This window comes from Anguilla anguilla, chromosome 8, assembly GCF_013347855.1.
Source record: "Anguilla anguilla isolate fAngAng1 chromosome 8, fAngAng1.pri, whole genome shotgun sequence".
Lineage (NCBI taxonomy): Eukaryota > Metazoa > Chordata > Actinopteri > Anguilliformes > Anguillidae > Anguilla > Anguilla anguilla.
Window position 1 is genome coordinate 19685258 of NC_049208.1, and position 10814 is coordinate 19696071.

General features: G+C 39.3%; 2 protein-coding genes across 2 annotated transcripts in view; one reads left to right on the forward strand and one right to left on the reverse strand.

Annotated features, from left to right (window-relative positions):
- lrrc6 (leucine rich repeat containing 6) overlaps window positions 1-7345 on the reverse strand; it is a 28286-nt gene extending 20941 nt beyond the window's left edge. Inside the window, exons 1-6 of the mRNA XM_035428453.1 lie at window positions 7247-7345; window positions 6773-6940; window positions 6498-6575; window positions 6184-6356; window positions 5844-6073; window positions 5311-5496 (exon numbers count right to left, since the gene is read on the reverse strand). Of these exons, the coding sequence (XP_035284344.1) occupies window positions 5311-5496; window positions 5844-6073; window positions 6184-6356; window positions 6498-6575; window positions 6773-6940; window positions 7247-7256 (845 nt within the window). The 5' untranslated portion in view covers window positions 7257-7345. The remainder of the gene's footprint in view (window positions 1-5310; window positions 5497-5843; window positions 6074-6183; window positions 6357-6497; window positions 6576-6772; window positions 6941-7246) is intronic.
- A 98-nt stretch (window positions 7346-7443) lies between these two features.
- LOC118233300 (zinc finger protein 239-like) lies at window positions 7444-10562 on the forward strand. The gene is made up of 4 exons (XM_035428861.1): window positions 7444-7931; window positions 8168-8259; window positions 8346-8457; window positions 9069-10562. Exons 1-4 carry the CDS (start codon window positions 7646-7648, stop codon window positions 10184-10186), a joined length of 1608 nt encoding a protein of 535 aa, XP_035284752.1. The 5' UTR covers window positions 7444-7645; the 3' UTR covers window positions 10187-10562.
- Window positions 10563-10814: the final 252 nt, after the last annotated feature.

A 10814-nucleotide genomic window follows, 5' to 3' on the forward strand; every position in this document is an offset into this window, starting at 1 on the left:
TCTGAGAGGTTTTCTACTTTCATTCAGCCCAAAAGCTCAATTCTCATATCTCACTAGCAGTATTGGTAGTGCAACTGTCTTCAGTAAGAGCTGACTTTTTATCCCCAGTGAACAGAAATTCAGTCAAGTCTGATGATGTGATCTGGAACGCACAGGGATGGGGAGGACAGAGATGCTCTTCTCCAGTTAAACACCATCTATGGTAACTTAAAGCCTAAGTGGAACCTGGCAGATCTCTGCCATATCAATATGCATTAAAATCTACATCTGCAGCCGCCATGCTTCAGAGACCAACATGGCGCCTCTGTGTCCGGGAGAACATTCTCTGTCAGCATAAGTCCCTAAATTGTAAAAACACAAAACACATGCGCGTGATCGAATTACTTCCGAGAGAATTAAGTTGCTGTCTTAATCCATGAGTTTAAAGTAGCGGTAAAGGGCACTGTGGGTCACTGCATGGAAACAAACACCATAAAACTGTGTCTATAACATTTTCTCTTCTTGCTCAGATTTATACAAGGTCCTCTGTTAAAACAAATGTATAATAATAATATTTATATGCATCTGAGAAACCCACAGTAATGTTTTGGCCTTTACAAAACTATATGTACAAACCAGGCAGGAGCCTTGAAATGGTAGTCAATATTACTTAAAAAGCATTTATCATGTCAGTGCTGTCATGTTTCAAAGAAATACGCAAGAAAGGTGAATTCAGAGACTACTTAGACAGTAAGTGCTAATACTATTTTAAGGGTAAACAAATAATACTGAAAATGATCACCAACTGAAAGTAATTTATTTTAATATATACAGCAAGACATTGATTGATTTTTAATGTAAATTTTGACATAATGGTTCTCCATTGATAATGTCGATTTCAGATATTGAGCCCATGCAGCAGGTATAATTAAATATATTACGGTTATATATTAATAACTTTAGTTTCATGTGTTCACTAGCAGTTTCCGAGTGGGTATTGACTCTATCCTATCTATTAGTGATTTATTTTTCCTTAGTGCCACTCAAAAGAAGCTCAAACAGTGAAACAAGAAAATAATTCCTTACACTTACGTACACAGTAATACTTCAGTTGTGTGCAGTTTATGCTTATGATGTATGATATTTCGACAGTCCACCAGCTCAAATGATAAAAGTGATAAATAGCAGGTAATCTATGTTCATTACACAATAGATTTTCATTTTCTGTAGCATCATTATGATTACTATTGATTTTGTATATTTTTTGGACCAGTTTTTATTGCTTATTCTATTTTATTCTAATTCTGGAAGGCCCAATCATATTTCTATGCCTGTCCCATTGCTGTAACTTTCCACTCTCCTCCAAAGAGCACACTGACAGCTTTAGATTATTTCACTGATAAGTCCATCAGGTGAACAGTGCAGTCACTGCATCAAAGGACTAAACTCTCCACAGTTGGAGAAAACAGACAGGCACAGTAGGCACTGAATAAACCAGAGAAGTCAAACCTGCGTGATGAGAAACAGCGTAGAAGATGAGCAAAGTTGGCTTGGGGGACGAGCTCAGCCCACATCCCGGTCATTCTAATTTCAGTTATTGTTTGCACAGCGCTTGCTGTCATCTATCTAAGCTCTGTGGTGAATAACCAGCAAGAGTCGAATGAGACAAGTAAGCTTAATGAACGGTGCACGACAGTAGCCCAGAGGACGACCTGAAGCCTGAGCAGTTTGAAATGAATTTGCAGCACAGCAAGATTAGTGGGCAATAAATAACAATAAACAACTATTTTCCTGTTGAGGCAAAGGTAATAACAGCCTCAAACCACAGGGGTTGAGGAGAAGAGGTAAAGTGGGGGAGCTGGATGAGAGCAGGGGAGCAAAGAGGCTATGCAATGAGTATGCTAGTTTGATGGGGTTTCCAGCAGTCATGCTTGATAAACATGCTCATAAGCAGAAACAGATGGTTACTGATTAGGAGCCCCTTGTGAACTTTTCGTACATCAGCTTAATAAACAAAAGAAGAGAAAAGAAAAAATCTATAACAATCAAAACAATCTAATAACAATCCAAAATGCCTGGAGTACTCAGGGCAGGAGGCATCATCATCATCCCTCAAAATGAAATTGTCAGAGGGAAATTTTAAAAACAAAATGAAAACTCAAAAATAAAAGCTGTTTCCTTGAATGGCTGCTAAGAGGCACCAACGGAATGCAAATATTAATACCATCATGGCGCACTTTTTAAAAATCGGGATGTTGTTTACAATAAAGAACATGAGAGAATCTTGGTCTAAAGTCTGTGTTACAATGCTATCTGGTGGCCAGATAATTGTAGTGCACCCTTATATATTCCCTTGAATGTACAATGATAGTGCAAGAACATCTCCTTAAGGATTTCATATGGATACTATGGACTTACTAAATGAAAAGTCAAGTATTTTAAGCTTTGCTCTTGAAATGGCAAACTTATTCACCGACTGAGTGCAATGGCAGGCCAACTGCTTCTGGAGCCCAGGGAGATTCGGAGAGAGGCTGGGCATTTAATGCATCAGCTGGTGGAGGAGACTGTGGAGGTTCTAGATTTCCTGCAGGTGCTACCTGGGCTTGAAGGAGGAGTACTGGAGCTGGCTGGCATATAGCTGACTCAGCAGGAGATGTCTGAGGCACTTTGTGGACTTAGAATCTGAGACAAACGGACTGTTTGCCAAATCCTATAAAACCTTCTGGTTACAGGTCAGACCAGACTTGTTGGAGATTTGTAAGGAGAGCAGGACTGCTATAGGAGTGCCCCTAGGCTGGCATGAAGTTTTTATGTGGAAGAAATGGAATTTACAGTATAATACGTAAAAGGCTGGTACCCTCTGAGCCTTTTATGTTCAGCCTCCAAAGTTACATTAAAAGTGCTGGCAAATCATTTCAGCAAGGTAATGAGTTCCATGGTGCACCGCGTGAAAATATACTGTGTTCTAGATCTGCCAATTTTTTGATAATAGCTTTTTTGACTTAATAACTTACACCAGCTGCTTTGGTTTTAGTCTGGGCTTTATGTTTTTAGATCAGTAAAAGCTATTGGATAGAGTGGATCATAAATATGCTTTTAGGCATTTTGGTTTGGTCCTACATTCGTTGGTCACATTCAGTTCTTCAGCAATAAACTTTATAGTGTATTAAAAGATGAATGGATGCCTTTTTCCTGAACTGAAAGGCATATAACAGCAGTGTCCACTTCCTGAGGCACTCTGTTGACTCTCAGCTGACCATCTGTTACGGGCTACAGCTTTTCTAACTGGAAGTGTGTTTTACTACAGTTCACACATAGATATCAAGTCTCATGCACTGAGGACCAATCTCACACTCACAAGCCTAGTTCCTAAAATGCACTTTAATTAATGGGACATGTTGATTGATATGTTGATAACAGGAGATGGAAGTTAGGTCAATACAGAGAACTGGCATTCTGTTGTAACAGATATAAAAAGCCCTGGGAGGAATAAGAATGGGCTGTAATAAGGTTCCTTTGAAAATGATTTGGATGCAGAACAATTTTGTTTTGACTTACATGCCAAGCCTACCATCAGGGACACTACAGATACTCCAGGGAAACTGGAGTATACCATAATTATTATTGCACTTTCATCCAAGGCCATTGTCACTGCAACACAAGAAGTGTGAAAATGTTTTTCTTTTTTTGCCTCCACCAAGGAGGTTATGTAAGTTTAGGAGGCTATCTGTCAGTTAGTCCATCTGTATGTGACAGACATATATGGAAAAGTAATGATCGGATTACCATGAAATTTGCTGGGCACATTCATGTTCCCAAGGGAAATAAAACTATTGATTTTGGTGACCCCATGACCTTTGCTGTAGTGCCAACATCAGGCCAAACATATCTCAAACAATAATGACTGGATAGCCAATACATTTGCTGAGCACATTCATGCAAGGGAAGAGTGTTGTGCTTTGGATTGCCAATACATTTGCTGTGCACATTCATAAAAGGGGAGATTGTGCATTCTGAGTGCATTCTTTTTAGTTTTAGTTCGTTTTATATCTGAACATCTAAACCATAATTCTCTCTAAATTATCTTATTTCATTTACAGTTTTCATTTTTTTATTATTTTAAATTATTTTTAATAATAAAGGTTAATATCTTCAAAATGGCAAGAAACTGAATTTTTCATTTCCACTTAAAAACTGTTTGTAAATCAAAGTGTGGAACCCACACATATGCTTACATTTTTTCTGCTGTCCTCGAAAAGTAAATAAATCAACTGAGTGATTTAAATGCAGATCAACATGACATGGAAACAATGTTTTATACTCAATGAAGGGTAGAGTTCAAGGGCAAAAGTTATTAGAAATAGCTCAACCAAAACATCAGAGGATACGTGTTTGCTGATTGATAAGTAAAAGCTACAGATTTGCCATTATTTTTGTATAATCTAATTAAACAAATGGGGAGAAATTAAAATCTGTTTGAGGCTATAACCGGTGACAGGCTAATCACATTTCTTCATTGGTTTTATGGCACAAGGCACAAGCTCGTCTGTCTAAAAATTGAATTGTTGGCTAAATGCGATCGCAGAGTAAAATATGAGGAAAAGTGATTTCTAAAATTATATGAAGTAATATCCATCTACAGAATTATGCACCAAGCACACAGCACACACACACAAATTCACTACAGGGCCTAGTCGAGGAGTACGAAGTAGTGGTTTAGGTGCTTGACTCATGACCAATAGGCTGTGGATCCATTTCATCTCTGTATCATGTGCTCTTCCAAATGCTTTATCAAGCAACAATCCAGTAATGCTACTTGAAACACAATCAACCAAAATCCAGAGAGGAGACTCCTCCTGGGTTCTTTGAGGAAGCACAGCTGTTCTTGCTATTTGCAGTACACAACCAAAGCTTCCATGCTTCTATGTGGAATACCAAAGCCTCCCTCTCTCACTCTATATATGTTTCTGAGTTACACCCCAGTTTGCAGAGTGCAGAAGATACCATGTCTCTGACTGCCTTAAAATAAAAGGGGGATTTAAATGTTGCGATAAAACCAGGACACATGAAAAACAAGGCTCGTATGGAGCTCTGATATAACTTATTTTCAATGTATATAATACCGGAAAAGAGTGTCAGAGGCATATTGAAGAAATAATGTGCTCAGGGATAACTCGTATTGCACCAACACTTCCACTGCCTTTCTCCATTTCTTCATAATGGCCCAGTCATCTGGGCAGTATCCATCTTTGCCTGCAAGTGCTATTGCACATCTAACAGAGCTGTTGACGCTTGGGGGCAATATGGGTGCGTGAGCGGGGCCAAGGATACCTCTCTCTGTCTTTTGCCCTTCGTTTCTCCTCCATGTGCCGGTGCGCTTCCAGCCGGGACTCTGGAGTGAAGGCGCACGGCTTTTCCCAGAACTCCTTGTCCAGATCGTCTGTGCACGTGCCCCGGGTCTTCTCCTCTTCTTCCGGATTCCCCCCATTTTCCTTGTTTTCTTCAGGTACCTTTGGACTTCAGTAAACAGAATACAGAGGACTGAAACTTCCCAAAACATTTCTTAATTACTTCTTAATTCCTGCTTACTTATCGAATTACTTTTCAACATCAAAAGAGTTCAGATACTTTAGCACTATGAAGTAAGCTGAAGTTGTATTTGTAGCTGTCAAGGGAGAATATTATAGACACCTACTGTTGCACTACTTTTATAAGCAATAAGGTTACATACGATTTCATAAACATGCTCTTTTTTCTCCTACAATTTAAATTCACTCATGAATTATTTGCTTAATTATTTCAGTCTAAATTTGTTTTATTAAATCCATAGAAGCCTCAAGTTGTATTTCTGAGGTGGTACATACACAGTGTTATTGATATCAGTGTACCAACGGCCATCAAATCCTGGCTTCCTAGAAGATTCTTCCTTCTTCCTCTGCTCCTTGTTCTTCTTTGTATCCTGGGCCTCCTGCTTCTCTCGTGCTCTCTTCTCCAGGTATTCCTGCTCCTGCTCCCAGACACGCCTCCTCACAGCCTCTAGGCCCTGCCCTGCCCGGATCCTTTCTGAACGCATGATCTCCTTTCCATCTAGAAACTGTCAGCAGCAGACAAAACCTGCACTTGAATTGACAGCCTTTTCACTCAACAGAAATATAGAGCTAATAGAAATATAGATATAAGTTTGATGATCTTATGAAGGTGTACCTTTAGCTGAGGCAAGTATGCCACCACATACTGCCTGTAGCCCTCAAACTCAGTGCAAGGGTTCCCAACCAGAAAGAGCTCCCTCAGATGCAGGTTGCTTTTCAGAGACTGCACACTGCTCAGCTGCCCCACAAAGTTCACAGTCAGGTCCAGTTTCTGTAAGCTTTCACAGCCTGGAAGTGTGGAAAAAGAGCGTGCTCTGGGCTAACAATAGCAAAAGCCACTTCACTCTAAAAAGACTAAATGGTTTAAACACTCACAAAATAACCATTCATTAATAAAATATTTCGCCTGCAGAAAGAGTAAATCGTTACCTTCCAGATTTTCAATTAGTTCAATGTTGTTTAAGGCTAAGTTTAAGTACTCCAATTTCTTCAGTTTGTTGACGTTCTCTACCCGCATGAAAAAGAAATTAGACAAAATTAAAATAAAGGAAGAATCAGTGCAAAGAGTAACTACTGTCACTAATGAATTGTTCAAGAAAAATCAGGTTGCATGCAAAGGTTTCATTCCCATCTGCGTAAATATTTTTACGTGCAAATTAGTAAACCATGTCCCAATAACACGAATAAAAAAAATCAGCATTCACCAATCCTGGGGATGAGATTATTTTGTAAATAAAGTATTTTTAGGTCCCGGCACCACTTGTCGATGTGTTCAATCTTCTCAATGTCTTGTTGATGCAGGGAAACCTCCTCCAAGGAGAAGATCTCGCAGTTATTGTGTTCTGCGCGGCGTCGGATCAAATCTTCTGTAACTACAGTAGAAGAGGTGCAGAGTAAGACAGGGAGAAAGCATTGATAGTGCCTATCGAGCACATTTCATAGCAAGCTAACATTATTTAACTGCTCAATAACAACCGAAAACATTAAAGTTAATGTTAGCTAGACTGATTAGCTGATGTGTACTACCGCAGCCAGAGATGGGTTGTTCACATGGTACCTTGCAAACAAATTTGGAGCGAACACCACAGTTTACCAGCACATATAAGCAAGTTAGTCTAACTGCTCTGGGCATACGTTGACTTCACTAAAAGCAGCATAAACATTCAATGTTAACTTACTTAGGACCATTTCTTCCAGTTTTTCAGGACAAGTTGACAAGCACACGATAAGTTGCTATAGAAACCATCCACGCTGTACAGAAACCGTAAAGGACCAAATACAACAGCACTTATTTTTCTAATTCATACTCCACGACGATAGGCGGCGGTGTACTTAATGTGTAGCTAAATATCGAAGACATACCATTGAACAACAACAACAACAATTCAGTGGGCGTACTGGGGTCTTGTGGAAGAAAATATCGTTCTGTATATGTCGCCTCTGCCATGTTATTTCTAACTTAATTGGATAATTATTTTCATAACGTCGTTAACTAAAGTTCATTTCTGGTCATTCAGGATATTAAAAAACTGAAACAGCAGGTAGTGGACTATATTGTTTTAGACATCCGAACAAGCATGTCGACTGTTTCTTCCATTCATACGCAGCTAGCCTCGATTGTGGATGTTTTAGCGAAGGCGGCCGTGGCAGAAATTTGCGAACTTGTAGACAATGGCTATGCTATTTTGCACTTGGAAATTTCTCGGAGTCATAAAGAGAACAAAGCACTGAAAAAGAAATTACAAATGATGGAATTGAGGATTGCTCGAAGATCTGATGACAGGATAGCCAGAGCAAACTCTGCAAATAGTTGTTCAGATAGAGTTCAGATTTGCAACGAATTAAGACAAAACAAGCCAAGAAGTAAGTTTTGTGTCCAGCTATGTATGTTTACTTTGCTTAATCTGGTGATGTATTTTGATATATGTAGCTTGCTAAATCTCTGTCGTCATTACCCTATTCTACCAGTCCAGGATAAAGTATTGTTATTAGGTTGACTAGCTAATTAATTCTCACTATAATTGCTAGCTAATTAGCAAAATAATCTGTATCATTGTAATGTTACTGCATAACTAGCTGTGCTTCCCTTATTATTTTAGAGGATGAATATTACCCAAGCAATGTGTGGGGAAATAGAGAGTGTAGGGCTCCAGATGAAGACGGTACTACTTTGTCATCTACCAGGGACCAGGTGAGTTGACAGCATCCTTACACACATTTCATTTTCATAGGTGTTGTCTTCAGATTCTTTATCACATTCACATTCTTCTGTTATAGTCTGCAGACAAAAAGAGGGTAAGGCCAGAATCACGACTTGTTAAAATGGAACAGCTTGAAGAGGACTTTGAGAGCAGTGAACAACGTGGAGGAGTGAATATCAATGAGCAGAGTAAGTAGAGAGCATGAAAACCTTGAGAATAGTGATGCCAGGGTGCTTTCAAATGACAGCAGACTACATATTGTATGTTTTTGCTGTCATTGTTTATGTGGATACTACAGTGCTGTGTAAAAGTATTTGATTTGACTCATCCTGATTTTGTCTATTATTGCATATTTGTCACCCTGAATGGTTTTCAGATCTTTAGCTGGTCAAATTTAACGGAAACCCAAATGGAGAAGTTAGAAAGCTCAACAGGGCAATCAATCTGCACTATTTAGAGTATAACTTTATAATGTCCTTTATATTAGTTTGCTTTGGTTTCCAAAAAAGATGCAGTACTGTGACAGGATTCAAAATGCACAAATTATGTACTCCCATGACAATGAGTACTTCATGATGTAGTGCTGTGATTCAGTTTGACTGGAAATAATTTTGTCTGATTATAGAATACAAGTTTTATGAGTGCATGATTTTATTTATTTATTTTTAGAACACTTTCACGAAAAGAAAGCTTGAGGAGTAGACCCTGCACTATAAGGCTACTGTTTTCCTGTGTTGACCTGAATATGTCATGGCTCAGTTAAAAATAATATTTATGCTAGTTTTAACTCTACTTCCAGAAATTGTGGAGTCAGATGGTGGTGAAAAAGCTCCTATTGCAGACGCACAGACTGAACCTGCAATAGGCACAGAGGAGCTCACTGAGCAGCACAGCACCAGAAAAACTGTTTGGGAAGACAGTACACTGGGTACTGTTCTCAAGGCAGAGCCAGATAATGAGAATGCCAGCCTCCAGGATGCTGAAGGAAGACTGAGCAATCTGGGAAATAAATATGCTTTGTATGAGAGACCTGGTCATTTGGAGACTTTCTTTACACAAAGCACCATTCAAACTGAGACTGAGGGTCCTACCTGTTCTTATACTGTGGAAACTAATTTGGAGAGCATGTCTGTTCATTCAGAGCTACAATTTGCTTGTACTGCAGAAAAAGGGTTAGAGAGAAGTCTGTCCACTTCAGACTCTCTTGACATGAAACCAGAGGTTGAAACGATAGATATATTAGACCCTGTATCCAATAAATTGGATGTTGACATGAGCTCCTCATGGACCAAAGAAGCAGCATCAGGAGTAGTTCTCAAGCAACACAGATATTACAAAGAAAATGGCAAAAGAGGAGCTTTGCAGCATGAAGATGTTCTGAATGTGTGTCCATCTGAATCCCATTTGTTGATAAGAGAGAATACAGTGAACGCTGAAGTCCCAAATATGATTGGATATGCCCCTGGGAAAGAGGGTCTCACCACATCAAGAAGCGTTACAGCCAGCCACAGACCTGGAGCAAGGGAGAAACGGTTCCTGTGTTCGCATTGTTGGAAGAGTTTCACTTGTCTAAGGAATCTTGAAACGCACCAGAGAGTTCACACAGGAGAGAAACCGTTTGGCTGCGCGCAGTGTGGAAAGAGGTTCTCCCAGTCAGCTTATCTCAGAAAACATTGCAGCGTTCACACAGGCAAAAAACCTTTCAGATGCACAAAATGTGGAAAGTGCTTCTCTGATTCAAGTAATTTTAAAAGACATCAGTATGTTCACACAGGCGAGAGGCCATTTCGGTGTATGCAGTGTGGGAAGAGGTTCTCGTTTTTAGGCAATCTTAAAAGGCACCAGAGCATTCACCTTGGAAAGAAGGCGTCGGGTCACACACCCTGGGACGAGTTCACTCACTTCAAGTCACATTAAAAAAAACTACATATCGGCAAGATATTGTTCACCTGCGCATTATAAGTTTAAATATTTTGAGTGTTATGTATCAAAATTGCTGAAGGAGGTTATTTAGCTGTACAGTGTTTTAGAAAAGTGATGTATAAGTAGTTGTATCACACACCAATTTTTTTTCGCCCTGAGAATGAGAAATGCCTTGGACCAAGTTTGAGACACAGATTCTTTGATTCATTTGTATTCTCTGCAACATTATCTCTGAAGACCAGAATATTCACTGTGTACTCTGATGAGAGAACTGAACGAACACTGTAAGATGCATACGGTGTGAGAAGCCTGTGAGGGAAGCAATTTCATGAATATTTACAAATACACAGGAAATAAATTCATAAACATGTTTCATGATCATGTCATTTAACATAATCACAGTTATTATGTTCTTAATGCACTGAAAAGAAGACAGTCTGAAACAAGCACGTACAAACGGGTGACAAATTAAAGGAAATACCTGAGTGGAGAAACAGAACTAATGCAGATGCATCCATACAGGTGCTCTTGATGATACAATTAAGCCATTAACATCCTATCATGCTCTGTGGCATGTATGAAAATGCTGAGCAGGCCCAGTTGACCTCAATTTTGGGTCAAG